Source organism: Rosa rugosa, chromosome 5, assembly GCF_958449725.1.
Source record: "Rosa rugosa chromosome 5, drRosRugo1.1, whole genome shotgun sequence".
NCBI classification, from domain to species: domain Eukaryota; kingdom Viridiplantae; phylum Streptophyta; class Magnoliopsida; order Rosales; family Rosaceae; genus Rosa; species Rosa rugosa.
Window position 1 is genome coordinate 10,973,203 of NC_084824.1, and position 27,428 is coordinate 11,000,630.

The 27,428-nt window shown below is 37.7% G+C and overlaps 5 protein-coding genes, 1 non-coding gene and 1 pseudogene across 10 annotated transcripts; 5 read left to right on the top strand and 2 right to left on the bottom strand.

Moving 5' to 3' along the window:
• Positions 1-1,162: 1,162 nt before the first annotated feature.
• LOC133711191 (non-specific lipid transfer protein GPI-anchored 1) lies at positions 1,163-3,741 on the top strand (the record flags this gene model as incomplete). The annotated part of the gene is made up of 2 exons (XM_062137348.1): positions 1,163-1,748; positions 3,214-3,741. Coding segments are annotated over 2 exons (819 nt in total), but the record flags the coding sequence as incomplete, so codon positions are not given.
• A 593-nt stretch (positions 3,742-4,334) lies between these two features.
• TRNAA-UGC (transfer RNA alanine (anticodon UGC)) lies at positions 4,335-4,407 on the top strand. The gene has a single exon. It is a non-coding gene; the product is annotated as a tRNA-Ala (tRNA).
• Positions 4,408-4,512: 105 nt separating this feature from the next.
• LOC133707934 (ranBP2-type zinc finger protein At1g67325) lies at positions 4,513-9,771 on the top strand. 2 transcript variants are annotated; one of them, XR_009845433.1, is made up of 11 exons: positions 4,513-4,658; positions 4,790-4,835; positions 5,085-5,200; positions 5,323-5,596; positions 6,104-6,174; positions 6,352-6,403; positions 6,507-6,616; positions 6,766-6,790; positions 6,910-7,061; positions 7,318-7,553; positions 9,652-9,771. XR_009845433.1 is itself a non-coding variant. In XM_062133400.1 (10 exons), exons 1-10 carry the CDS (start codon positions 4,650-4,652, stop codon positions 7,318-7,320), a joined length of 858 nt encoding a protein of 285 aa, XP_061989384.1. In that variant the 5' UTR covers positions 4,513-4,649; the 3' UTR covers positions 7,321-7,701. The 2 variants fall into 2 exon arrangements, 1 of the variants encoding a protein (XP_061989384.1); XM_062133400.1 differs by lacking the exon at positions 9,652-9,771 and having other exon boundaries at positions 7,318-7,701.
• Positions 9,772-9,813: 42 nt separating this feature from the next.
• On the bottom strand, positions 9,814-14,333 carry LOC133707933 (squamosa promoter-binding-like protein 2). 4 transcript variants are annotated; one of them, XM_062133398.1, is made up of 8 exons: positions 14,144-14,333; positions 13,165-13,528; positions 12,685-12,836; positions 11,798-12,549; positions 11,431-11,570; positions 10,720-10,983; positions 10,162-10,558; positions 9,814-10,062 (listed from the first exon to the last, which is right to left on the bottom strand). In XM_062133398.1, exons 4-7 carry the CDS (start codon positions 12,493-12,495, stop codon positions 10,215-10,217), a joined length of 1,446 nt encoding a protein of 481 aa, XP_061989382.1. In that variant the 5' UTR covers positions 12,496-12,549; positions 12,685-12,836; positions 13,165-13,528; positions 14,144-14,333; the 3' UTR covers positions 9,814-10,062; positions 10,162-10,214. The 4 variants fall into 4 exon arrangements, with proteins under 4 accessions (XP_061989382.1, XP_061989381.1, XP_061989380.1 ...); XM_062133397.1 differs by lacking the exon at positions 13,165-13,528; XM_062133396.1 differs by having other exon boundaries at positions 12,685-13,528.
• Positions 14,334-16,073: 1,740 nt separating this feature from the next.
• LOC133713242 (U6 spliceosomal RNA) lies at positions 16,074-16,201 on the top strand (annotated as a pseudogene).
• Positions 16,202-17,449: 1,248 nt separating this feature from the next.
• On the bottom strand, positions 17,450-19,745 carry LOC133708136 (4-coumarate--CoA ligase-like 1). Its single transcript, XM_062133594.1, has 6 exons — positions 19,320-19,745; positions 18,651-19,232; positions 18,388-18,577; positions 18,138-18,283; positions 17,987-18,054; positions 17,450-17,894 (listed from the first exon to the last, which is right to left on the bottom strand). Exons 1-6 carry the CDS (start codon positions 19,743-19,745, stop codon positions 17,654-17,656), a joined length of 1,653 nt encoding a protein of 550 aa, XP_061989578.1. The 3' UTR covers positions 17,450-17,653.
• An 891-nt stretch (positions 19,746-20,636) lies between these two features.
• On the top strand, positions 20,637-22,301 carry LOC133712865 (probable serine/threonine-protein kinase PBL15). Its single transcript, XM_062138981.1, has 5 exons — positions 20,637-21,025; positions 21,098-21,242; positions 21,327-21,454; positions 21,531-21,657; positions 21,746-22,301. The coding sequence occupies exons 1-5, from the start codon at positions 20,792-20,794 to the stop codon at positions 22,120-22,122; spliced, it is 1,011 nt and encodes a 336-aa protein (XP_061994965.1). The 5' UTR covers positions 20,637-20,791; the 3' UTR covers positions 22,123-22,301.
• Positions 22,302-27,428: the final 5,127 nt, after the last annotated feature.

Sequence of the window (27,428 nt, forward strand, 5' to 3'; positions counted from 1 at the left end):
TTTCTTCTTCCGGTTCCTGAACCCGTTGATTGAGAAGCTACTGCTGAAAAAATTTGGTAGCAATCGGAGGTCCGAAAGGTGGTGAATCGGTGGAGTATTTAGAGTATTTGCTGCGGGTGGTTTAGAGCTTCCGGTGGCCGATTCGATCGGTTTCCGGCCGGTTCTGGTTGTTCTACCGCCGGTTTTGGACTCCTGGTGTGGAGGGCTTCAAGGGGTGAGGTGGAGGTAGAAAATGCTTCAAGGTTTTGTATTTGAATTTAGGGTTTTAGCTTCTTGAATCAGAGTTTGACTATTTGTTTCAGGGTTAGGGCTTCGTGCTGATAACGTGTTTAAGGAAAACTGAAATGGGAGAGAATTGAGTCGTACTTTCATTGATAATAGGGATCTATTTATATAGAGGATTACAAGACATATAATCTAGAGTTGTACAAGGAAAGATAATCGTACAATTAATCGGATATCTATGAATATCTCTGAGAATATCTTTAATTCTAAAACTCTATTACAATTAGGTCAAGTAATCTAGAGTTTGGGCCAAACACATATTCTAGATTTACTTAAACAAATCTCAAAATGACAGTAATTTTCTAATAATTGAATGCTGGACCTCTTTGCATTCGCCCAACTCACATGCCTAGCCTGATTTCCGTAGATCAAACTGATTTGTTGTCTTCAATTTTTCTTTTGCCAATGAAAAAAAGAACTTTAATTTTTCTTAAAAGAGAGAAAAAAAAACCTCTATATCATACGGCTCACGTACAAATATAAATGCATCCACCATCCTCCTGGCAGAGCTAGAGTTTTTTGAAAATTAATACAAATATCGAAAATTATATAGTAATGTTCGACTCATGAGCGATATCAGATCATTTTAATATTAATAACAGGTTAGTAAAGATCTATATACTGTGTCCGAACTCCGAAACGAGTAACATAGTATACGTCAGGTCACATTTTCTAAACGACTCCCGATAAGATGAAATTACAACGATTAAATTCTTCTCTAAATATTCAAACAATCAAACTAGACAGATGCACCACGTGGCTAGAGTCATGACACCTCTACAGCTGACAGCCAACATCTAACTTCATTAATTCCGTCTTGTCAAAAAAAAAAACTTCATTAATTCCGGCCCAACTACCCGGATGGGCCTCCATTTAAAACTTCGATTCAGAAAATGCAGCGTCGTCTTTTGGACAACGAAATCCCAAGTCATATCCACCGTTAAATCCCATACCGACGCTGAGTCCAACGGCCCAGATTCACACGTCTGCACACTCTTTTAGCACTCAACACTCAACAGCCCCATTAATTGTCTACACTCCACCTCCCCTCTTATTTATACATCCTTTTAACCTTTCCCACAATCAACCAAGCTTTGAAAATTCCATTTCCCAAGTAAAGATCATCACTATGGAGAAAATGTTGATGGGTCTGGCCGTGTTGGCGATGTTAGTGTGGGGTTCGGCCGGTGCGGCGCAGACTGTGGCGGAGAAGTGCAGCGACAAGTTCCAGAAGGTGGCGGTGTGTCTGACCTACGCGACGGGGAAAGCGGCGACGCCGACCAAGGAGTGCTGTGAGTCGGTGAAGGGGATCAAGGAGAGCGAGCCGGAGTGCTTGTGCTATGTGATTGAACAAGCCAACAGTGGGAGCGAGGAGATCAAGAAGATGGGGATTCAGGTGGCTAAGTTGCTTGAGCTCCCTTCTGCATGCAACTTGAAGAACGCCAGCGCCAGCAACTGTCCCTGTGAGTATTAACAACTCTGAAATGTATATATATATATATGACTTTCCGGTTAGCTTAAAAAGGGTTGGAGATGAAACGCGGAGTAGACTTATAAAAACGACGTCTTGAAGGTAATAGTAGGCATGATAGTAAAGTAGGGAAAAAGAAAGTAAAAACAAGGATTGCATGCAGCTTAGGAGTCATATATTCTTGATATTTTCTTTACTTGAATAATTACTTCTTCTTATTTTGTACCAAATGAGACTTTAATTAGTTGAAAATAAAGAAACTAGTTATGAAAAATGTACTAAAATTGATCATTAGTTGTTTTGAGTTCGATCATTGTCAAATAGGGGTTTGTTTTTTTCCCTTAATTATTTTTACATGCACCCGCAATAGTGACTATATACTAAGAACTCATTAGTTTTGGAGGGGTAACAAATTGGGTGGAATAATTGGGGAGTTAGCTTTCTAAATAAACCATTTCCCACTTGGTGAATAAAATCAAGCAATATTTGCATGTAGGGTCGTGAATCAAATGCCTATTACTCATGTCCCATTCTATGTGGGTCTCATGTCCCATTCTATGTGGGGTCATGATGGTCAATTTACTAGCTATGTGGTAGCTATGGAGTAAATGGCATGGGCCGGCCGAAAGCCCCAAGTCCCTAACCGGCCAACCGCAAACCCCCAACCCCCAACCCCCAACCGCCATTAAGTTTTGATGATTTGATATAAGGCTGTCACTCGGTCGGTTCGAATCGGTTATAGGTATTACCAACTTCAAAACCAAAGCTTTCGGTTTCAAAATTGAGTTATCAATTACCAACCAAAATTTTCGGTTTTTAATTATATCTACCGAATTCGGTATTTCGGGTTTCGGTATTACCAACTTTAGAACAACTAATTCTTTATAATATAAATTAGAATGAACAAAACTAGGTTTTTGAATTTTATAGTCATAAACTTTGTATTCATCTACTAATTATAGCTTTCTTTTGTATATATGACATCAAGTTTTAGCAATTTTCAATAAAACTAAGTTATTTAACCATCTTTGACTAGGTTACTTAAAATACATGTATTATTAATGTAGTATATGTAGTAATGTTCATACTATTATAAAAGTTTTTATGTTTATTTCTTAATATACATGTATGTGTATTGAAAACTATAGTATATAAATCTAATATTTAGATAATCGGTAAATTCGGTATTTACCAAAACCAAACCAACTTTTTCGATAATTTTCGATTTCGGTTTTATCGGTCTAGGTTACCAAAAAGTCGGTTTACCAAACCTAAAACATCGGTTGGTATTCGGTCGGTTTGGTAATTACCAAACCAAGTGGCAGCCCTAATTTGATACATGCATGATGCATCTTGCTTAACAAGTTAATTAACATTATTAACTACATGTACAACTAGCTAGCTAGCTAATTGAGTTCTGCATTGATTGTGCTATGATTTTTGAATGGTGAAAACAGCGTTACTAGGGCTGGCTCCCAACTCACCAGAAGCTGCTATCTTCACAAATGCTACTACATCGACAACAACAACTCCTGCAGCTGCAACTTCCGGACAATCTGCGCCTGAAACGGCCTCTGCATCCGGTGGAGTGACTAAGCTTGGACCTGGTTATGCCGGTCTGGTGGTGGCCGTGGCTGTGTCCATCGTCTTCCTTGCATTCCCGCCGGCTGCTGGATCTGTGCGCCTCTGAGTAATTACCTACTCCATGTTTAGCTCGTGATCATGAGTAATGTGAAGGCGGCCTTGAGGTCTAGTAGAGTAGTATTCTGCATTTAAGAGTTGTTGGTTGTTTTTGGGTGATCTTCAGGACTACGTTTAATTGCCTATGCTTAATTTGTATTGTTCCGATCCCTTGACTTGGTATCTCTGTTTCCAACTTCCTACGTGGACCGGTAATTGTGTTCTTGCGGTGTTTTCCACTTTCTAGGCCTATAATATTCGAACTAGAATCAGTTCGTGAAGAAGACGCTTCATTGTTCTTCAAAGTGTTTTGTTGATCATTTTCCCCTGCTTATTGAATCTAGCTTCTTGACTTAGAACGTACGCTCTGATTAATGATGCATAGGTGTCAATGTATCATACATAAAAAAAAAACTAACGAGAAACAAATTATAACTCAAAATTAACTCATTGAAATGAAATGTACGAGGTTAAGGTATTCGATCAAGCATAAGCATGTAACTAACACCCTGGCATATATGGATGCACTTAGTTAACAGGGTATTTTCAACTCTTCGAGTTCCACAATATGGTCAATATAGCTCAAACCAAAATAATCTATAGTCCCGGGCTAGTTTACCGTTACCGTAAATGAGTGGTACCTACTCTCTCCCATTCTTACAAGTTTAGTTCGTAACTTCACAAACCATTGACCCAATCTGTAATTACTAATTAGAAAGAAAAGTTAACGATCCAATCGTTATGTTCTATGCAAAATTGTTCTCCTTAACCTATCATATAACTCCAAATCATAATTACTGTATGAGGAAAATTGGTATCACGCTTTATTGGCCTTTGGGTGTTAACATTTAAAATTATAAAAGATCAAATTACGTTAATCAACCATTAATCTACAGATGGGGATGTAGCTCAAATGGTAGAGCGCTCGCTTTGCATGCGAGAGGCACAGGGTTCGATCCCCTGCATCTCCAATGTATTTTATTTTTTTGCGAAAAAAAAATCCCCACAGGATCTGGACCGTCCATCTCAGGCGGGACCCACACAAAACGGTGCGTATTAGCACCGAACTCGAACAAACTTAACCGTCTCTACATAAACCCTCGCAATCTGTCGTCGTCGCCCCAACCCTGCTGTTTCTCCGATAGGGCTAAATTCCAATTCCCAATCCCAATCAAATTTCTCCGCCGCATTATCTTACCTCGCCGCCGTCGATATGTCTCAGGTAATTTGATGCAATTTCGCGACCTTCGCCTCCAAATTCTCCCATCTCTTGGTTTTCTCCAATTCACGGCGACAAAGCCAGAATTAGGGTTTCGCCCACTGTCATAAACCTTTTTTCTCTTTGATTTTCAGGTTGACAACAGAAATTCATCAGCAGCCAAGCGTGCTAGAACCGACGGTATTTTATTTATTTATTTATTTAAATTAATTCCATTCGATGCGGTTAGTATTATCCTCGGCAATAATGCGTTGGTAGTAGCCTAACGATTCAAACTTTAGTTTATGAGCTGAAAAATTATACTATTGATCGTATTCGTATTCGTATTCGTACATGTACTTGTGGAATTGTGTATTGCTTGTATTGGTTTTGAATATTTTGGGTGTTATGATGTTCGGAGCTGATTAGTACAAGTGGTGGTGTTTGTAGGGAGTAGAAGGGAGGATGATTGGACCTGCCCTGCGTGTGGGAATGTGAATTTCTCGTTTAGAACAACTTGCAATATGCGTAATTGCACTCAGCCGAGGCCGGCTGATCATAACTCTGTAAGAGACTGACCTATGCTACATTATCAATTTTGCTTTGCTCAGTATGCCATTTGAGTTAAGTTGCGATGTTTTAATTATATGCGGTGCGGGATATAAAGATTGAATTTTGCATTTTTCAGAAATCGGCTGCTAAGCCTTTCCAAGCCCCACAACCTTACTCTTCTGCTCCTCCTTATGTGGGTTCTGCTGCACCCTCCTCAATGTATCTTAGTGTGCCTCCATATGGTTCTTCTCTGTTCAATGGATCATCCATTCCTCCCTATGATGTTCCGTTCTCTGGGGGATCAGCATATCATTACAACTACGGCAATCGCCTGTCTACAGGCAGCCCCTACAGACCTCTGCATTTGCCTGCACCTACGCCTTATTCTAGTGGATCCCTGATAGGAAATGGTATTTTCAGTTTATCCCTCAGATTTTATGTGTTTATTCTTCCTTGGTGCAGTTCTGGATGTTTTAATACATTGATTTTTATTCATTACCTGTTCAGCTAAGTTATAATTCGTTTTTCTTTGTAAACTTGCTTGTGTTACCATATCTATTATTGCACTCTGGATATGCGAATATCATTTTGCAGCCTCTGTTTGAATCCTGGATATTTTAATTCTTTGATATTATTCATTACCAGTTTAGCTAAGTTATAATTTGGTTTTTGTTGTAAACTTGCTTGTGTTATTATTTGTATTTTATCAACTCTCAATATGCCAATATCATTTGCAACCTATATGAATTCTTTCTCCCACCCCCTACCGACCACACACATACACACAAAAAAAAAAACTGTATGATTGAAAGCAGCGGTGTGTTCCACTCTTGGTTCTAAGATCCTCATTGTTGTTGTTGCTTTTTACTTTAGTGTCGTAATTGTGCCTCATGTGTTTCCCTTCCCTACTTTTGCAGGTGGATTATACGGTATTCCTCCTATGATGGATCGGTATGGCCTTGGACTTCCCCTGGGCCCTGGTCCTATGGTATGTACATACTCTATTGTGGACTGGTTTTTACATGCTTGATTTATTATTTTATTTGATCTTTTATCTATAGATCTATCTTCCAAGTCCAAATGAATCTCAACCGTTTTGTTGAACTTGGCTCATAATTCTATGTTCGTGGATGTGATACAAATGATATGTGATGTACTTGTGCAGGGGCCAAGGCCAGGATTCTATCCCGACGATAAATCTCAAAAGAAGAGTGCAGGTGTGTCATCTTGGCTTCTTATGAATGTTTGGTCATCATGGAAACATTTATATAGACATGATCATTGATTTCTTCTTTTTATTTATTTTTATTGCACATTTAGATGCCACACGCGATAATGACTGGACGTGCCCAAAATGCGGAAATATCAACTTTTCATTTAGAACTGTTTGTAACATGAGGAAGTGCAATACACCAAAACCTGGATCTCAGGTCTCTCTCTCTCTCTCTCTCTCTAGTGATTGGGATTCTATATGTTAAAATCCATTTTTGCCTGAATATTCTGCTTGATATTCTTGTGGATCAAACTCTCTAGATTCTATATTTTGCTGACATGTAATAATACTCTGTTGTAAATGCAGGCTGCAAAGAATGACAAAAGTGCAAGTAAGTTGATCCTGTGCCTTATTGTCACCTAATTCTCTAATTGATATATTTCTTTTACCTTCTTTGTTCTTGAATACTATGTTGTCCTCTTGCTGTAACTTCAAACATCTCTTTTGCAGAGCAAAAGATGCCGGAAGGTAGCTGGAAGTGTGAGAAATGTAATAACATAAACTATCCATTCCGAACCAAGTGTAACAGACAGAATTGTGGAGAGGACAAACCAACCGAGTCAAAGAAGTCCTCTTCACCTGCTCCAGATGAAAATGATCAGGTTTGTTGTATTAGAAATATGCTCTGGATCTCTATGGGTTTCTTAAAATTGTCGTTGTTATTGGTGATTTTTGTACATAATACAAGTTTGATTTACATTCTATTTTCCAATCTATTCTCGTTAATTGACCCATTTCTAATGTTTCCTTCTGTGTTACATTTTTCCAATACTGTAGATTGATTTTTATTCTAGCTTTTTAATTTTATTATGTATTTGTCTAGTGCATGGGTTAATTTGTAATTGTCTACTGTTCCAGTGAGTACTAGGACATATTTGAGGGTTGAGAAGGTCCAGAGTTGTCATCCAGCATTGCTCAATATTGGGTGTCTGAAAGTCAGTCTTGTCGTCCTCATGTTGCAGCGGTTATCGAGTTACTCTACCTTATCATGATTTGTGTCAAGTTGTTGTATTAACTGCTATGGTATTTGTGGTCTTTGTGGATCGTACAATGCATCTTGTGTCAGCCAGTACTATCTGGCAAAGATTTTACAGGTTGGTTCTGGTTTCTATTAGTTAGACCTTTACTTTGAATCAACTCATCTATTCTAGTGAGTATGTTACTAGCTGGGCAAAAGGTTTCTGTAGTCTGATTTTTTCTGGTTTTCATTTGATCTCAAATTGTCTAAATGTCTTTGAAGTATTTATGATCTAACAGATGCTTCTGTTATCAGTTCCCCGAGTTTGATTAATTAGGTCTCATTGTGATATAATTGGGGACAGAAGATTTGTTTCTTGTCAGTCGCGTGTAAGCATGTAGTATATTCTACCAAACCAGGTTATCCATGGTCTTGTTCTTGTGACAATTTTTCTGTCAGGATTTTGGTCATGGGATGGTGGTTGGAAATATTATAGTCATCATAGGTCTTGTGCGCCTATGGCCATAAGTAAATGAAGTCAATAGGAGGCATTGTGCTTGTCTTGCTAGTGAAGGTGGCCTTAAATTGCATGCCTAGCTTGTCAGGCGGCCGAGGGTCATATTATACGCCATTTCTCTTTGTTGGCTATAGTTACGAATGTATCATTGGTCTATGGAAGCAGAATATTGGCTTGGATGAAATTACTCTGTCAAATGCCAGTGAATCTATAGAAAAATCACCATCTACCATAATGTTTAATTGGGTCATTTCTGCGACCATTGGCCTTTGTGTGTCCGCGCCTGTGTCAGTGTATGGGTGTGTTATTTTTTCTTTTTGGTCTATGCCTTGTATATTGGTATTCTAATAAACAGGAAATCGAGATGGCCTAAAGAGATGATTAGATTAAAGTCTAAAAGCTAGACCCTGTATTGATTGTAGTCCGCATCAATTTTTCTTGTTAATTGCGGTCCAATGACTCAATTGTCACCTATGATTTATTTACTTTTCGATCTTGCTGACTCAATCCTCATTAATTTTTTTTACATGACTAATATGTCCTTATTGAATATCTTTACACATAAAAGGCAAGAATTAATAGGATTAAAATTAGCAATCTGATTAGTAATTAATATCATATTTGATGTATATCTTTCTTAAATTATTCTTATTGATCCGGTATAAAATTATGAAATTGATATGACATTGAATACCATATTCAATGTAAATCATTCTTAAAATTATTCTAAATTTAAAAGATGTCTTCTATAAGTTAAGAATCTTTCTAAAGCAAATTTTTGATAATGTTTTTCTTCAACACCAAAGCTTCTATGGTTATGGCTCTTGCATATAATGTCAAGTTTTTTATGAACGTGGTTCTCTTTTAACATAAAGCTTTCTATGGTCAAAGTATTTTTTTGTCGGCCCTATACGATTGTGATCCTTTTGGTGTAAATCATTCCATGGATAGTAGCTATTCTTCTTCTTCTTCTTCTTCGCCATTTTTTTTTACATTTCCTTCTTAACTTACCTTTAACCTAGAAAGTAACACGTGTGTGTGTGTTGTTAGTTGACAAACCACTATTGTAACATTATTCTAAGGTAAACATTACGCAATTTTTGTGGTAGATGTATTAAGAGCTCAAAAATTCAGAATACTTCAAACATTATGCAATTTCAGTATACCTCCTATATAGGTAGTTTTTTTTTCACCATTTGCATCTCGATTATTTATACCAAAAATAAAAGAAAACTAATCCGTAAATTTATTTCTTACTTGGGTACATATTTCAATTATAGTAATCGAAGAACATTAATCCATTAACATATATATCTTATTTAGGTGCGTATCTCTTACTTATGGTATACTTACAATAGAAGAAAGTTAATCCGTATATCTCTTACTTTGTATATATCTCGATTATTTATACCTACAATAGAATAAATCTAATTTGTAAATTTATATCTCTTACTTAGATACATATCTAATCGAATCAAAGAACATTAATCCGTAAATGTATATCTCTTACTTAGATGCGTATCTCTTACTTATGGTATACTATATACCTACAATAGAGGAAATCCCTAAATTTATATCTCTTACTTAAGTTATACGTATCTTTTAGCTAGAATGTTTTGATGAACTTATGAATTTTTTTTTGTATCTTCCACTTAGGTTGACTTCACATCTCTATTTGCTAATTTTATAATACTAATTATATTTTGACTTATTGCAGGTTCATCATGGGTTCAAAATTCAAATTGAAAAAATAAATAAATGCTTAAAAGCAATTAATTTGTTTTTATATTTAACTCAAGGGGCAAAATAGACATGAAAATATAATGACAATAGTCAATGAACCTAAATTGATAATAAGATTACCTATGGACTGCATCCATTATGAAGAAATGAAATTGGACTTATATTCAAATAGTTCAGTCGAGCATTCTTAGAAAGAGGTTAACTAGGGATTTCCCGAATCGCCGTTAAGTCTGAGTTCAGAACATTCTACACGAGTTAAGACAAATACAACAGTTCACAAGTCAAATTTATTATCATGTCATGAATTCGCACCGCAATCTGAATTCACCGAGTTCTTCTATGCGATTAGAGCAAGACGGGGTTAACCAAAGCAGTTTCGAGGTTCCTGGAAATAATTACACTATGGTGAGATACTTATCAGTGGCTTGATTATGAAATGGGCAGCAAACTCATAAAAATCAATAAATTCTGCCATAGAACTAACCTTAAGAAAGGTAAGATTCTAAGGCCGCAAGAACAGTCCTCTGGGTTGAGAGTTTAATTGAATTGGTTGGTGTTATAGCCGAACTCATAGGGCCCCTTGAACAAATGAAGATCCTGATATTGGTTGCTGCCATTACTCTGTGAATGCGAGACATTCACTTGGGTGGTGTCGAGGGATGGCTGTTCATTTTGCCAGTATTCTGACGACAATGGCAAGCCTTGGTTCATTGCCTGCATCACAGGCCGGGGCATGTTGGTATGATAACTGTGATTGGTATTATCAAGTGAAACAGGTTTTGCCTCGCATGAAGCCCACGAACTGGTTGACAGAAGAGAGAGAGCACGATTAAGATTCTGCGGTGCATCCAGGTTGAAAGAGATCATAGATTCTTCGGCACCTGCATATAGATCACCAAACAAAAGTTACATGACCATTTAACATACAATAATCTGTATATAAACTATGACGATGTAATCTAGTAAGTTGGCATTAGCAGCGACTAATTAGGTGAATGATATAAACTCGAGTGTAAATCATGAAGCAAGATGCATAACAGACCTCGATTTAGAACTTGTGATGCTGTGCCCTTAGATGGTGGCAACCTACTAGAATCTTGATAAAGCATTGTTAAGGAACTTGAAGTTCGATTTTCAGCCAAATTTAGCTGTCTGGAAGTGCCTCCTCCTTTTGCAGGATTTGGAAAATAATCTTTTGTTGGTGTCAACCTGAAGCTACATGCGCCATCCCATGATAAATTTGTAGCATTCCTCGAGTAGACACATGGGGCTTGGTCCAAAACAAGGCTCATGTCTTGCCTCCCATCTGCATAGGTAAAACCAGCGCACTTTAATGGATAGCAACACCACAAATCCAAATATGATTGTCCTCATATTAACTTTAATCTGAAAGCATGTCAAATGACTAATGTTCGGGATGGCATATCCCTCAAGGATGGATAACCCATGCAGCATAGCAGCTTGAGCACCAGAAAATAGTAAATGACTTTAAAGGGAGGCTTACGAAACATGAATCTTAACTAATTACAGTCACGAGATGGGGAAATAAAATCCTTGATATTGTTTCCCTGTGCTCATTTTGAATCGAACAAAGCTGAGGCATATGTACAGATTATAAATCTGATTAGGCACATGCTCAAGCCTAGCTTGGACTAAACCACAATTTAACCAATCATGTGAAGTCCATCCCATATCATGATGTTATTTAGTCAGAAAACAGCATGAAGAACAAATAAAGGGATATGCTTAAAACCTGTACTGTACAGTGATGAGGACAGCCTCGCTCGATCTCGCAGTGCTCCTGGCAGTGGTTTGCGACGCCTTGCGTTGTGATCTGAAAGACGCCTGCGACAGCTTCTCTTCTTTTCATCAAATTCAGAAAGGCCATGGAACCTTTGACCACAGAAAGGGTTTTTGCATATCAAGATCTATAAGTTAGAAGCGAAGAATGATATTGATTGAACCATTAACTGATTAAAGAAGTAAACATTGCAATTACAAACACATTGATAAGGATGATGCTCTAGAGCATCATAGGTAAGAAAATAATTGACCAAGTAATCAAAAACAAGTAATTGCTAGGTTTTGTTATCTTCCAAGTGGTATCAAACAAGCTTTACCTGCTACATTGCTGGCAAAACCGACGTTCCACACCATTAACAACGACCTTTGGTGATTTGGAATGATTTGCACAAATCCTATGTTTGCGATGGTAATCTTTCGCTGATGAGAGATCAATATTGCAGCCTTCAACTTGGCAGCGAGTAGCAGCTGTACTTTGACCAATGGACTTAAATCTCTTTGCTTTTGTTCCCATTGGTGTGGATATAACAGACACAGCAGAGGTCTTAGCATTATTTCCTGCACAAACATCTTCAAAGTACATCCGCTTACCAAGCTTTAGGCTGAGCAATGGCTCACCAGAGCCAGCTGAAATCTCATGAGTTGGCGAAGATCCAAGGGCTTCAGCTTCTCTAGCTGATTGTTTTTTATCAACAAAATCCTTTGGGAAACCTTCAAAAGCCTCAAGGCTGAAGTTGGATTTCTTACTTTCCCCAACTGAAGAATTCACAGAACCTGATTTTGAACTCTTTGATGTACCGTCTCCTAAGTCAGAGCCAGAAACACCACTTCCCCCATCACCCCCAGGTGAATAGAAAGATTCAGAGTTCATTCCTCGTTCTCCTTCAACACTCCAGTCTGTTGGTTGAAGCTTCTTCGGATTTTCAGTTACTTTTGCTCCAAACATGAAAACATTCTCCCAGTCCCATAGTGAAGGATGCTTCTCATTCCACTCCATCACCAACAGGGAATTCATAAACTAACTTCAAAATCTTCTTCAGATAATGCAAAAGCAACTGGTCACCAGATGCTGCAACATATCACAACCACATAAGAATATACACACACAAAAGAACATACAAAAAAAAAAAAAAGGAAACAGAACAAACACACAAAAACATCAATTAACTAGCCCAGCAAACACTGTCAAAGAACAAGAACATGCCTACACAGTGTGCGGCAGCACTGTTTCAGAGGACCGGGCTCTGAAGCAAAGCAAATCCTGAATACGAGTACAAGGAACAGTATTGAATCATTGTGCTCTCTTCGAGTTTGTAGAAGCAAGGCTTCTCAGATCTGCGCAACCTAGCCGAAAACCTACATAGATGGAGACCAGTGTATTAAATGTATAGCCAACCAGAGCATCCCCACTTGCTAGAAAATCAGTTTTCCACCGCTAATCTTCTGCAGCTATAAATTGTAGTTCATAACTTTACAGCCATGATGGGACAATAAATAGTTGCTACATCTTAAACACGGCTTCAATAATCCCCAATCTACTATGCCCGACCAAACAAAGAATCTGATCAGATAAATCCAAACCCGCGCCTACTGTATCCTACATATACCAGTCATTCACTTCTAAATCTAGTACATCAATAAGTCCCCACCATTAGCAAGCAACAATTAATTTGAACCCCAGTACCTGAATTCCGGTAAAGATGGCAAGTGTTTCCCATTTCCCTGCAAAGCTGTGCAGTTTTTATATACCAACGTGATTGCTATTTGTTACTCACCAACCCATCTGAGACTTACCACCTTTACCCAGCTATTGGTTCTGTCACTTTCACTCTCGTTAATAATTCCTAATAATGTTTCTTTTTATTACCTTGTCCTCTCCAAACAGTCCCAATAATTTGACATTTCCTCATCTCTTAAAAGTCGGTCACTTAGATCCACCCACTACAGCCTATGATTCAACTCCCAAAACTTGTGAACCTCAATTGCTCCGAAACTCATCTATCCTCTAATAAACCCGCAAGCTTCTTCCTTAGCCACCAAGAATCCACCTAATCATATAAAGCAACTCCCAGAAGAAATTATTATACTCAACACCATAATCAAATGAGTACTTATTACCCAGAAAAAACAGGCTTTTGGTTTTTTAAAAAGAAGAACAAAAAAAAAAAAAAAAAAACTTTACCAAATACTAACAATCTGATTAGATTGCCTTTATTTTAGACATCTAGCCAAGTTCAAAGAAGGCATTAATTTTCATGTACCAAATGAAAGAAAAGGCAATATTTGGGGGAGAAAGAAAGAAGCATTCTTTCCTTTCCCAAATAGAGTCTGACCTCATCTCATGGAAGAATTGGGAAAATAGTTTCCCCCAAAACCAAAAGTTAAAAACTTTCTTGCCCAATTTGGATTGGCTACAATCACTCTCTATTTTCTCTCCCAAAAAAGAAATCAGAATAACCAGAGCTACCCACCAATGTTTATCGTTTTTCCAAAGCATCTATCCAATAAGGGAAAGAATCCAGACCTAGAGATGAAGGTGAAGAAAAAATAGGAGAAAGCTAAAACCTTTACCCTGAAATCATGGCAATAGAGGTACCCAGATAGGAAAAAAAAAAAAGAAAAAAAAAAAGAGAGAAAATGATTGGTGAGCTCAGTGAACTTACTGGGTGATTTTGCAGAGAAGCTATTTTCAATATGAAAGGAAAGCATTATTGGCTGGGATTCTTCCCATTCTTTCTTTTGATCAAAGTTTCAATCGAGAGACACACACTTGACCAAAGAGACGTAGAGAACCAATACCAGCTCGCACACACACTTATATTGTGTAGTTTGTCTCTAACCTGTTTGCTTTGCATTTGTTTTGGTTTGGGCCCTCCCGGCCTTGGCTGGGCAGCTTTGTATTCTAGTCTTTTCTTCTACCCACTTTCTGTGAACGTAACCATCGAAAGCGACAAATGGTGGTGACTAGTCGGTCCAACCGCACTCGACCCGGCTCGGAGGTGTGACAGTTTCAACTTTGTGCGGTAATGGAATTTAGCTTGTATCTTTTTCCCAGTGGTCGTAGCATAATGATACGTTCTAATTCAGAACTGTTGAATCATTTCTCTATGAAAGTTAACGAGATTTACTTAAATTTCAATATCACGTGAAAACTCTTAAAATAAAAATAGTTTTTCTTGTCTTGAATTGTTAGTATATTCACTATATTGTAAGTAAAAATAAGCAAATGAGAAAATAGCAAATAGTTTATAACATTTATGAGTGGGTGTGGGAATGCACTCGAACATTCATAAATCAACAAAAACAAACTTGGCACTAACTTCACAAATCGAATTCTCTAGTTTAGCATAATTTTAATAGTGAAAATTCATTGTTCAAAAGATATATTTAGCATTAAATTAACCGTCACATTCTACACTCAAGTTCTTGTACTCATGTGTAGATTTTAAACCAAATGAGTTTCTTTAATATATGAGATACTAGATTCTAAAATACGATCTTCATTCACAAAGTTTAATACAACGTATCTTGGTCAACCTAATGATCACCTTTCAAAAAATTTACTTCACCATGCTTACATTTATGGTAGCTATAGAAGGAATTTGTTAGTTTAAAGACAAAGGACAGCAAACAATAGTGTGCTCCTAATGGGAATTTTGGTTTGTTTAAGGAAAGTAAACTCAGGATTGTGTTTTGTATCCACAACTTGTACTAGTTGACATTATCCTACTAAGAAAAAATACTAGACAGGGTCCCAATGTTAGGGCTAAATTATAATCTATGTGATACATAGAATCAACATGGGATGTGATTAAGATAATAACGTGTTTGCGTGACAAAGTCTCTGAGATTAGGGTTAGTATTTGTTATACATATAACTGAAACATCAGATTCCATCATATATATATATATATATATAGTACATTAACATATCGGTTATATCAATAACATACTACTCCTAATAGAAGTATATATATATTATAAAACTTAAATCTGGGCAGACCAACCTGTGTGATGTCTGTTATTTAAATGGCGAAGAATTAGATTAATTAATGATAAGAATTAATCAAGTAGGATTATAAGATCTCATGCTGAGAAGAGTCCACGTGAACACGTTCAGTATTGTTGGTTTGAGCCTTCACTGGTTTTAGAGAATCTAATCTGGACGCCGCATGGCCAGCTTGAGCAAAAATATAAGGACATATACATGAGGCTAAGCAAGGCTATTTCAGTTTCATCAAGAATGTGTGAGCATGAATCCATGCAGGTACGCGTCGCAGGTTCACATGTACACCATCAAATATTTTACCCAAGTTTTGGTTTAATTAGTTCATCTAGACTGGACTTGATGAATTCATTCATCACTACTTTGGTGGTGAGGTCCCTAATAACTAAGCTTGTTTCATGGCTTTCGTTCAACCTGTCATTTTTCACGAGTTATTAGGGGTGGTTTGCTGGTAACCGGTGAGTCTAGTTCGTAGGTTTTAGGACATAAATGGTTGATAATATCAAAGTCTTGTTTATAACGTACATATTTCAAATTTGTGCCTTTTCTGTTTTCTATTTGTCCTAATATACAACGCAAGAGAGAGTATGTATTAACTTGATACACATCTGATAAAATTGGAACGATACAGAGAAAATTAATATGGTCTCTACGCAAGGATGACACGCATAAATTGAGAAATGGGGGGGGGGGGGGGGGGATTCTGAGAATTTTTAATTTTGTAATCGGTATTTTAGTTCTTACAAATTGATTGAGATTGTGAGTAAGTATTACATTGATATACTTTATTTGAGATCTCATTGTTCGTATCATTTCTCAACCACTTAAGTTTTGAGATCACAAAAATCATCTTATCGCAGTCATAAATATTTCAAAAGTATTAAGTGTTAATTTGATACGGTCGATCTACATTAGATATGATTGATGTTAGTTTGGTATCAAAGTCCTGTTTTTTTCGATTTTTTGTTTGTCTGGGTATGGAACGTAAGGGAAAGTAATTATTAGCTTGATACACAATAGAGAGTTTCTAAGGATTTTTATTTTTCTAGATGATATGTTAGTTCTTACAAATTGATTGAGATTGTGAGTATGTATGTATTAATTTGATATACATCACTTGAAATCCCATTATTTATATTATTTCTCGACTGCTTAAGCTTTTCAGCCACAAAGATCACATTATCCTCTTCAAATTTTTGTCGTTCATTTGGGGCCATAAACATTTCAAATGCACTAAGTTTTGGTTTGGTATAGTTGATCTAGACAAGACCTGATGAAATGAGGACTAGTCTGCTAGTAAGGACGTAAGGTCCCAAAATATTAGATTATTAGTTTGTTTAATGAGTTTCTGTACAAATTGAAAAGTCCAAGAATCATTTTTCCTCATTTTTCACATGAGTTATTAGTGTTGTGACTTAGTGAGTTAAAACGTTTTTTATGGTTTATGTTATTATTATTATTATTATTTAAAAAACATGTTTATTTTACTTTGATATTAATTTGCTTATACGATAAGATTCTCAAGACACGATGGTTGCCTAACATGATAATGAAAAAGACTTATTACAATATTTTTTGGGTTTAAATCTTTAAGATTGTTGTTTGCTTGGATATATACAGCTCTTCACCTTATCAAGATTGGGGTAGCACGCGAGGAAAAGTATATGTTAAATTTGATATACATTTAAGAGTTTTGAACCTTAATTTAACCCTTACAAACTGTTTAAGATTGTGCGTAACTGCGTATAAATTTATGCACATAATCAGTTCATTCTCCGAAAATATAGTTTTAATATTCCTCTTTGAGCCACAAACATTTCAAATGTATGGTGTACCGGTCAATTCAAACTAAATTGAAAGACTTACTAGCGGTCAATAATCATTTGCACCGCATGATGAGTAACAGTGACTTGATGGGTCAAATGTTTCATACTCAAATAGTCAAATGTAAGATGGGAGCAACCCTACTAGTAACAAGTATAACCTCACCACCTACCCTTCTCCCAACCACCCAACCCTTTCCATTCTCCTGCATATAAATAATTTTCTGGTGTGATAATGCTTTCATTCATAATGATAAACCCACATTGATACGGAGCTTTGTTATCACTCTCACATTTAAAGTCTTGGATATTTAACTAGGAGTGTTATTTCATGGATGAGTTAATTAATTGCTGCTGAGCTTGGATGCCTTGATCTTTTCTATCATTGTGTCCTTCACAAGCCTCCTCATGATTTTTCCAGAGGGTGATTTCGGAATGGTGTCCACAAAGTGCACCACTCTCACTTTCTTGTATTGTGCAACATTTGAGGCCACATAGTTGATTATGTCTTCTTCACTCTCTTTTGCACCGGCTGCCTTCACAACACATGCTGCTGGTATTTCCCCAGCTTCTTCATCTGGCAGTCTGAAACAAAGAAACAGCAGTTGTTTTTCTTTCGGAACACGAAAAATGGAACAACGTACAATTGTCGACTGATGTTAGTCGATAGTACTTACGGGACTACTGCTACGTCTTCGACTGAGGGATGAGTCAGAAGGATGGCCTCAAGTTCAGCAGGAGCTACCTTTAAATGAGAATGAAATGGCTTTAAAAATTGTAGTGGAATCATTAATCATGTGATCTAAGCTAGTCTAGTTCTTCACTTACTTGGAAACCTTTGAATTTGATCAATTCCTTGATGCGATCGACAATGAAGACGTTGTCATCATCATCAATGTAGCCAATGTCACCAGTGTGAAGCCAACCATTCGTGTCGATGGTCCTCATAGTCTCCTCTTCATTGTTGTAGTAACCTGAAAAATCAAGTTTGTGACAAAAGCTTATAAGCGCAGTTTGTGAGTTATTTCAAAAGGTCGAAATTACTGAATCAATTAGTAATCTTTTTCCTTTCATCTACCTTGCATGGTGCATTGACTCAACACACAAATTTCACCAGGGGTGTTTCTTGGGAGTGATCTACCAGTTTCAGGATCGATGAATTTAACTTCCATGTTTGGGAGAATAAACCCAACTGAGTTTTTCTTTGCCTTAAAACCCTGTCCGGCATGAGTCAGAGTAATGCAGCTATGCTCAGTCAGTCCATATGCCTACAAGTCAAAAGGAACTATTAGGATGGTTAAGGGATCGATCATTTCCAATGTAGCACCAAAAAGCATCTACCTCTTGGACTTGGACTCCAGGGAACTTGCTTTCGAATGCTTTGAGGAGATCCGGCGCAAGTGGAGCAGCTGCAGTCATAACAGCCTGGAGTTTGAGCTTGCTTAGATCGAATTCATCCACTATTGGATGCTTCACTAAGTTCAAAATGATCGGTGGCACAATGGGGGCAAACGTGACCTCTTGTGAGATCAGTGCGTTCAGAAAGGTCCTAAGTTCGTATCTTCCCATTACCACAACTTTCCCTTTGTTTCTAAGCGTAGCACAACATATTCCGGTGATCCCATAGATGTGGAAGAAGGGAATTAGGCCTAGTACAGTGACTTTTCCTATCATTTCTGGCGTTACTCCAAAGAGTGTGGAGCTGAGGTTAGCTACAAGATTGCGGTGAGTCAGCATTACACCTTTGGATAGTCCTGTTGTGCCCGACGAGAAGGGAAGAGCACATAGATCAGTCTGTTGGACTTTCTCCTGATAGATATTAGCTCCGGCACGGTCTGCTGCTTCAAGCAAGTTGTTCCAATTCATAGCACCTTCAATACTCTCCTCACCGATTGCAATTACTGGTACCCCGAAAGCTTTTACCTGCATTGTAACAGGATAGTGACATATGCATGTACTGACACATTCATTTGATGTACAAATTTGACGACCCTAAATTGACAATATTACCTTTTCATAGCTAGCGCCATTTGTCACAATTATCTTGGCATCAGCAGCAACCACCTGTTTTTTGATTTCGGATGCATGCCCCGCAGGGTTTGCACCCGAAAACACACCACCAGCAGCCATTATTCCCAAAGCAACAATGGCATACTCAGCTACATTGGGAAGAACAACAATGACCACATGCCCCTTTCTAAGGCCTAGAGACCTTAAGGCCTTGGCAAACCTACCGGTGTCTCTAACCACCTCACGGTAAGTGATTTTCTTTCCAGTCACAGCCTCCACAAAGGCAACATTGTCAGCATACAACTCGGCATCTTTGAGCACAAATTCTGGCAATGTGAGGTTTTCAGGCACCTGGACAGCGGGCAATTGGCTTCGGAATATATGTTCCTGCAGATCTTGGGCTGAACTCGGCACTAATGTTCCCATAGTGGATAAGTGGATGGAACAATGGAGAATAATGTGATGAGGCTGAGGCTTGCAATGAGATTAGGGGCTTTAAAAGGAAAATGAAGTTGGGATCAAATGACTTGAAAATAAATATGTTGTTAAGAAACAAGTGAGGGGTGATATTTGACTTGGGGTATGGTACGGTTTTGGTGAGAACTTGTTAAATCATGTCTCTGTTACAAGCTTAGCTAACGTCATACCATTGATTACAAAAATTTGGCTTGTTTTTCAAGTTGTTAAACTTCAGTACATTGCTATTGGCATATAAAATAAAGCAAGCAAGCTTTGAGTTTCATCCTTATTTTTAATGAAAGAAATTAAAATGGTGTTTGAGTTTCAGCTTTCTCTTTAGAACTGTTTGTGATGAGAATGAACGTGATATCTATTTTCTTTTTATGTTTCTGGTTCTTATCTTCATGGAGTTTGGTCAACCATTAGTTGGAGATTCACAATGAAAGGGACACAAAAATATAAAAATCTTAGAAGATTGCAAGTGGACATCTTGTTGAAGGTATCTGGTAATAATAATTAGGGACTCTGACAATATGAACAATTTCTTTTTTTTGAAAGGGATATGAACATGAAGATTGGGATGGGGGATTTATATGGTATAATAATTTGATAGATAATGACATTTAGTTATTCTATTTTGTATTTGATAATTACAAAGGGAGAAGCAACATCTTAAAAATAGTTGTAACCCAAAAAAAAAAAACATCTTAAAAATAGTCACACAAACTATAAAATGAGAATCTACCTTTACAAAATTTTTTAGGAAGGGACTCAACCCAAAAAGGAGAAAAATCTCATAGCATATGTGACTGTAGAAAGGTTGACTACGCACCTTGGAGTATTATTTAACTGTAAATTTAGACTTGGCCCTGGATCTTTAAGTTGACTTGGCCCTGGCCTGTAAATTTAAACAAGACTCCATTGCAATACTTATTATAATCGATTTACTTTGCTTTTCTTGTAATATTTGGTGTTTGTTTATCAGTTGGAACTTTTTTGATGTCTGAGCTGAGATGGGTTGTGAAGCAAATCTTATAGTGTTTACATCTGAGGACTTGAAACTTTGCACCAACAATTTCCACAAGAACAATCTGATTGGATTGACCCAGTTTGGCAAATTATACAGAGGTCAGATTAAGCAACAAGGGTTTAACATTGGATCACAAGCTGGAGATGTTACTGTCAAAATATGGGATGAGAGATCAAGCTGCATAACATTCACAAATGATGAGTTTCTCATGGTCAAGGTAAGTTGAGCAAGTCAAAGTTTCAAAAACTCTCTGGATTCAAATCAGTAATGGGTTTGATTTGCATTGCAGGAAGAAGTTCAATTCTTAACACAGCCAAGTATAAAGGGTTATCCAAACTTGGTGAAGTTGATTGGATATTGCTGTGAAAAAGAAGTTAAGGGTGTTGTCTATGACCTTAATCCATGGGATACCCTTCACAATTTGACCCCAAAAGGTACATCAAGTTTTCACTGAACCTTCAATTTTCTATATAAATTGCTTCATACAAGATACAACTCATTGTATAGAATCTATACAGATAACCTCAACTGGGTTCAAAGGATCAATGTGCTTCTTCAATTTGCCCAACTACTTGAATTTCTACACAACAAGGAAAAGCCATATCTGGTGTTGAATACTAATGCATCTCATATAATGCTGGATTGGGTTTGTACCTAAAGCCTATAGTCTTCATTATCTTTCTCAAGTTTGATTTGATTAGCAACTCTATTTTGAATTTCAGGAGTGCAAGCCAACACTAGTTGATTTTGGATTAATTAGTGGAGGAATCATTGGTGAAATGACACCACTAAAAACGAAGATGCCAATGTCCACCATTGGGTTTGTTGATCCATTTTTTGCTGCAAAAGGTGCTTCTTTTTCAAAGTCTGTTTTGCATATTTTTGGGTTTCAATGTTTAAACTGATGCAAATTTTAAAAACCCAATTCATTAATCAGGTGGCAGTTATTGGGATACCAGCTGTGATGTATTTTCATTTGGTGTGATTCTGCTGGGACTAATAGCCAAGAGAAATTCTGAGCTAGAAAATGTGGGGAAGCCTCAGTTGGGCCTGGACAGTCTGGTGCACAACTGGGCCAAGAATGTATACAGGCCCAATTGCTCACTTGTACACAGAAGCTTGCAGGAAGATTGGGGTTGTTTTGCTGAAGATGGTAGTGCAATTACAGAGCTGGGAATGAGGTGTGTTGAGTTCTTTCCGGTAAACCGTCCGACGATGAAGAAGGTCGTAGAGTGTCTTCAAGGTTTGCTGGCTTTTCAACGCCTTGAAGATGCTAGACCTAGCAAAAGGGAAAAGACATTTCATGGAAACTAAACTATATATACATGTAGCTAGCATTGTGTTTACCGTATAGGAGTGGACAAACTTTGATTTAGCTGTAACCTTCTTCCTTCTTCGTTTCTTTAGTCAATTTGATATAATTAGGGCCCAAAGGCAAACTAAACAGACTCTACTTTGAAATCAGATAAGTTGGTTGTTTAATCTACATTATATATAGTTTCATTTTTCCTATAATTCTACTTTTTTTAGTTCAATAATAGTGTAACAAACTATCAAATATTATACAAATAGTGTAACAAACTATCAAATATTATACAAATCGTGACACGTTTATTTATCATAAATGTGTATATGAGCGATTTAAGGATATAGACATCACAACTCTAAAATAACGTTCAATCAGCAAATTTATTATGAATTTGACTTGGCTTTTTTGTTAGAATCAAGAAGCATTGTGGTTGTCTGAAAATTAATGTGGATGGGGCTTTTCGAGTTGAAGATGGGAGTGGAGGTATTGGAGTAGTAGTTAGGAATGAAACTGGTATGGATATTGCTGCATTGGCTAAGCCTTTTTTACATGCACACTCGGTCCTTAATATGGAAACGGAGGCGTGTAGAGCTGGTTAACTTCTTGGTATTCACCAAGGCTGGACTAACATTGTTATTGAAAGCGACTCTGCCATTCTGATTGTTGCTCTCAACAGTGAAGAGAAAAATTTCTCTGAGGTAAGTCGAGTTTTAGATGATTGTAAAGAGTATATGTGTGCTTTTCAATCAGTTAGAGTTCGATATATTTATCGTGAAGCAAACGGTGTAGCGGATAGGTTTGCTCGCCTTGCTAGTGGATGTGATATTGATGATTTGTGGTTAGATGAGATGCCTGCAATTATTCAGGATATTCTGTACGAGGATCAATGTAACTGTTTCTATGTAGCTCGGGGTTCAGGTTTTATGTCCCCCTCGATACAAAACTCTAATATTAATATAATAAATGGAACCGGGCGTGGGGCAGAGCCTAAAAAAAAAAAAGCATTAGAGAAACAACTTCTTGATAAGATAGATGAAACACATGGCTCTGACTCGGACTCTCTCTTCTTCGAGAGAGAACTATCGCCGTCACCTTCCTTCGGTAAGCGGCTGCGACAAAATTCATCGTTGGCTTCTCTCTTCGATTAGCGACGGCGACACCTCTATTCGTATGGCTCTCTCTTCAGTTAGGGAAGACGTTTTTGCTGTAATTGATGGAGATCAATTTCTGCTTGATCGGATCTGGATTGGTGGATGTACTCCAATTGGCTGGGATGGTGGATCTGCTCTTGATTTGACGAACTGTGGTGATGACTGCTACGCATGGCACTGTGGGGGTGGTCAATAAATTTGACCCTGCAATCAAGGCAATTAAAGAGAAGTAATGGCAACAGTAAATGCAACGGTTAATGTAGTTGTAAATGCGACGATAAATGCGACATTCAGTATGGCAATCATGGCCGCCAATAAGTGACGATTATTGCAGGAGTGAATACGGCCTTAATGGTAGCGTGCCGCTCAAGTCACTGCGACTTGTTGTGCAAGTTTACTTGCAGCCCACGCCAAAGTACACCTATAAATAGGCTGCTCAACGTCGAGGTAAGGCATCAAATTCCACTTCTCTCTACTTCACCACTAAGAAACGTACTGACTTAGGCATCAGAGAGTTTTCTGCAGGTACCCCCCGTTCTCCTCGAGCCGACGGTCAAACTCCAGGTCAACGCTCGAGGGAAGCTTCTTGATCGTTCCCGGTCAGCTCCCGCTCCAGTCCGCATTCATTGGTGAGTCAAACTCCTCTACAGAATTTTTCTGCACCAACAGGCACTGTGTTCTGAATCACAAAACTGCCGGTGGCGGTGTTTCTGTGGAGTGCGGGGATTTCTGGGTCAACGGTGGCACTTTGGCCTCTGTCCCTGCTTCTTTGATTGCCTCGAGTGATACCGGTGGATGGGGTTTCACGGCTCCGGATGGGAGGATCGGAATTCTGATCCTACAGTGCTGGTTGGCTGGAGATTTGGTTGTGGGTTGGTGCGACAACAAGATCGGGGTCGATAGTTACGGCGTTGGCAGTGGTGTCCATGGCTGGTGCAGCGGCAAGGAAGATTCCTTCCCTGCTCAGGTCGAGTTTGGAGTGGCTGGGCCTCTTGGGCCTTGAACTAGTCTGTGGGCCTCAGCCTTGGGCTCACTAGTCTAGGGTTTCAAGTGGGCTGGATTACCCTTTCGCTATGGGGTTGGATGGATGCAGAGGGAGGGGTGGAAGGTGATGCGGTCACCTTCTACGACTAGTTCAATTTAGTTTTTGTTTTGGGTCGCAAGAACCAATGTTTTAGTTGTTACTTTTTATGTCTGCTTCGAAGTTTCTGGTTTTTGTTAGAATAATGGTGCGTGAACTTCCTAAAAAGTAGATGTATTATGGACTTTCGGGGATGCTATTCTATTAGAATAGAGTTTTTTAAGGTTCTAAGGAATGATTATTTCTATCGACCCCGGTGTTTCATTTTTGTACTGCTTGTTGAATTTAATGAAAGGATTGACCTATTTTCGATAAAATAAAATAAAATAAAATAATAATAATAATAATAATAATAATAATAAAACAACAACAACAACAACAGCTTTTCTCAATCTTTTTGACCCATAGGAGCAAGTAAAGAAACTGAGAAATATAACCATGTGATTTAGTTCGCTTTTAGTTATGAGATGAAAATCTTAGAATTGTCCGTTAATGCTAACATTTTTCTTCATGAATTAGATTATGATACGTACGTTATTCCGAGTAAGTAATTCTTTTAAAGACTGTCGCATTCAAATATATACCTTCAAGGTAGTTGTGACAAGTACAAAAAGAAGGTTGAAGATTCAAAAAAGTAATCACACGCACGGTGGAGGAATGGAATGAGTGCACACTTAAAAGAAGGGAATCGATGATGGTGATGGTGATGGTGATGAGCCGTTGCTCCATTTTATTACATTTATAGATGACTAGAACAAACTTGTCTTCCCTATGTCAAGGTGGAGATGATTACCCACCGCATCACATACCCTTTGGTTTTGCCAAACTTAATCATCAAGTCTAAACCTTCCCTCTTACCTTAGCTTTAAGCCTCTCTATGTCATCATGACTTCTCCCCTTACCAAACCCTCCACCTCTCTTTTCCTAATTACATTCCCTACCATTTCCAAACTCTTTATTCTCATTTTGTTTTGGACCTTTTCATGAGATATTGTTAGATTCTAAATTAGTTCATATGTCAAGAAATCTCTCAAACTTGAAATAAGGAAAGACAATGAGAAAGTGATTACTCACGAATAATTTTTTGATTGTGTTACTCTAAGTAACATAATGTCTCATTAATTGTATTATTTCATAAAGATAATGTGACACTCTATTATTGGGATGTCCTGTAGGCTGTGCGGCAATATAATTTTATAAACACTAGTAAGTTGTGGCAAAGATATTAGAGATTGTCACGCAATAGAATATTTTTCGTATACATATTTTCTTTGGTTTAAAGAAGAGGAAGGAAGCAACATTTGCAGCTAATGCTGTGGCGGTAAGCAATAGTTATATTGCATCATTTGGGGCATGACTTTTGGGTTGGGAGTGTAGGAGAGAAGGTGAGTAATGGGAAGGCAATTCATTAGGTAAATGAAAGTGCTACGAGTCTAAATGAGCGAAAGAACCTCATATAAACCACCTGCTAGGGTCACCAAACATGACCATATTTATATGCTCAATTCTGAAGGAACATTGGGTTAGAAACATTAATAATTTTGTGTTTCTAGAACTCTCTAAACTTTGTTATGTATTACATGGATTTTGAGATGTGATTATTGGAAGTGGGAATTGGAAATCCACCCCATTACCATCATTCATCATCACTTTGTATTTTACAAGTAGGAATTGGAAACCTACTGCAGAAGACTAGTAAAGGTTATGGTTTGAATGAATGAGTATTTGCCAATTTGCTTAGAAAATGAAGATAGTATGATGACTTAAGACAAAGGTTGCTGCTATCACTCATTTCACTTGTAAGGGAAACAAATGCATATATTCGATTCCTTTCTTTCTTTCTTTTTCTTTATCTTTTACAGGTTTATAGTGGCAGCTATCATCAATTCCAGTTTTGGTTCCTATACTGTGTGAGGGTGAGGGTGAGTGTGAATATTTTGAAAGAGATACTCGTACAAAAAGCTTTAGAAATTTAAGTAATATCTTAAGCCAAAAAAAACCCAATAAAGTTTATTTCTGGAGACTTTTTGATACCATGGTGTTGCTTTGTTAGTTTGTTATATATAGAAAGACGTAAAGTTATGTTAGTTTCCTAATTGCTCGAAATGAAATGATCAAGTTATCAACAAGTACACTTGATTGCAAGCTAGCTATTTGTACATATGAAAATCATTGTGAGGTGCTTATACCCACGTGTGAATATTTACTGTTAGCATTATACTCAATCGATACAGTGAACATTTTGTCATATTCTAAATGTCTTTCAACAGTCACGTCTCGGAAAGACATTACAAAATTAAGTTATATGTTACATCAACGTACTAATACAGCAAGTAGATTTAGTTCAATACAAAGCAAAACTAGTTCGATACAGAAGTAGAATAGTCTCAATTCTCAAATTAGTCTACTAATGCATGGAGTCGGTCTATCTCAAAATCGAACTATTCTACTTAATATATCGGCACATTGATCTATCGTAGACGAACTCCAAAATCAAAATTAAAGGAAGGTAAGCAAGAAAAGTAAAGAGCAATAATTGTGGCGAGTGCTTGAGGGAATTATCCTATGGGAAATGAGTAGAGGAGGACCGAATGGAGTAGGTACTTCCGTAATTCTAACAAAATTATCATGAAAATGGGAAAAAGCATCAGAGAGGACGGTGTGCGTGGAACGAAAAGGGACGACAAAGAAAGAGCCTGGACCGATCCAAATCCAATCACAGCCGTTTATTCCCTAGAAAGGTCAAAAAGGCGGTCTCCCCCCTTGACCATTCCCCAAGTTCTTACCTACGCGTTCACACACGTGGCTCCTCTCTAATCATCATTAACCAACAACTAACCCGCCGGTTTACCTTCCCACCCATACTTGTAATCCACAGCCATACGGTTTTTTGATGTGAATAACGTTGATTTGTAAGGATATATTTGTAAAAAGAAGCAGTTATTCGGATTCGGTGTGGGGGAGAGTACAAGTTAGGGAATGAGACGGATGACGTGGCGAAAGGAGATTGGGCAGAGGAATGAGAAGCAGAAGCAGAAGCAGAAGCAGAAAGAAAAGAGGTTGAGTTGGGGGAGGGGGA

Bases quoted from the DNA above. Each gene is read 5' to 3' on its own strand.
- LOC133707934 (XM_062133400.1), top strand. The intron at 4,836-5,084 runs GTATTTTATTTA...TGGTGTTTGTAG, and splicing joins CAAGCGTGCTAGAACCGACG to GGAGTAGAAGGGAGGATGAT. The intron at 6,791-6,909 runs GTAAGTTGATCC...TCTCTTTTGCAG, and splicing joins AAAGAATGACAAAAGTGCAA to AGCAAAAGATGCCGGAAGGT.
- LOC133707933 (XM_062133399.1), bottom strand. From the start codon at position 12,495: ATGAATTCCCTGTTGGTGATGGAGTGGAATGAGAAGCATCCTTCACTA. The intron at 10,984-11,430 runs GTTTTAAGCATA...TTACCTATGCAG, and splicing joins CTCATCACTGTACAGTACAG to ATGGGAGGCAAGACATGAGC. The intron at 10,559-10,719 runs GTCTGTTATGCA...ATCTATATGCAG, and splicing joins ATCACAAGTTCTAAATCGAG to GTGCCGAAGAATCTATGATC.
- LOC133708136 (XM_062133594.1), bottom strand. From the start codon at position 19,745: ATGGGAACATTAGTGCCGAGTTCAGCCCAAGATCTGCAGGAACATATA. The intron at 18,578-18,650 runs GTAGATGCTTTT...TTTGACTTGTAG, and splicing joins CTGGAGTCCAAGTCCAAGAG to GCATATGGACTGACTGAGCA. The intron at 18,284-18,387 runs GTAGATGAAAGG...TTGATTTTTCAG, and splicing joins GAGTCAATGCACCATGCAAG to GTTACTACAACAATGAAGAG.
- LOC133712865 (XM_062138981.1), top strand. From the start codon at position 20,792: ATGGGTTGTGAAGCAAATCTTATAGTGTTTACATCTGAGGACTTGAAA. The intron at 21,026-21,097 runs GTAAGTTGAGCA...TTTGCATTGCAG, and splicing joins ATGAGTTTCTCATGGTCAAG to GAAGAAGTTCAATTCTTAAC. The intron at 21,243-21,326 runs GTACATCAAGTT...GAATCTATACAG, and splicing joins TCACAATTTGACCCCAAAAG to ATAACCTCAACTGGGTTCAA.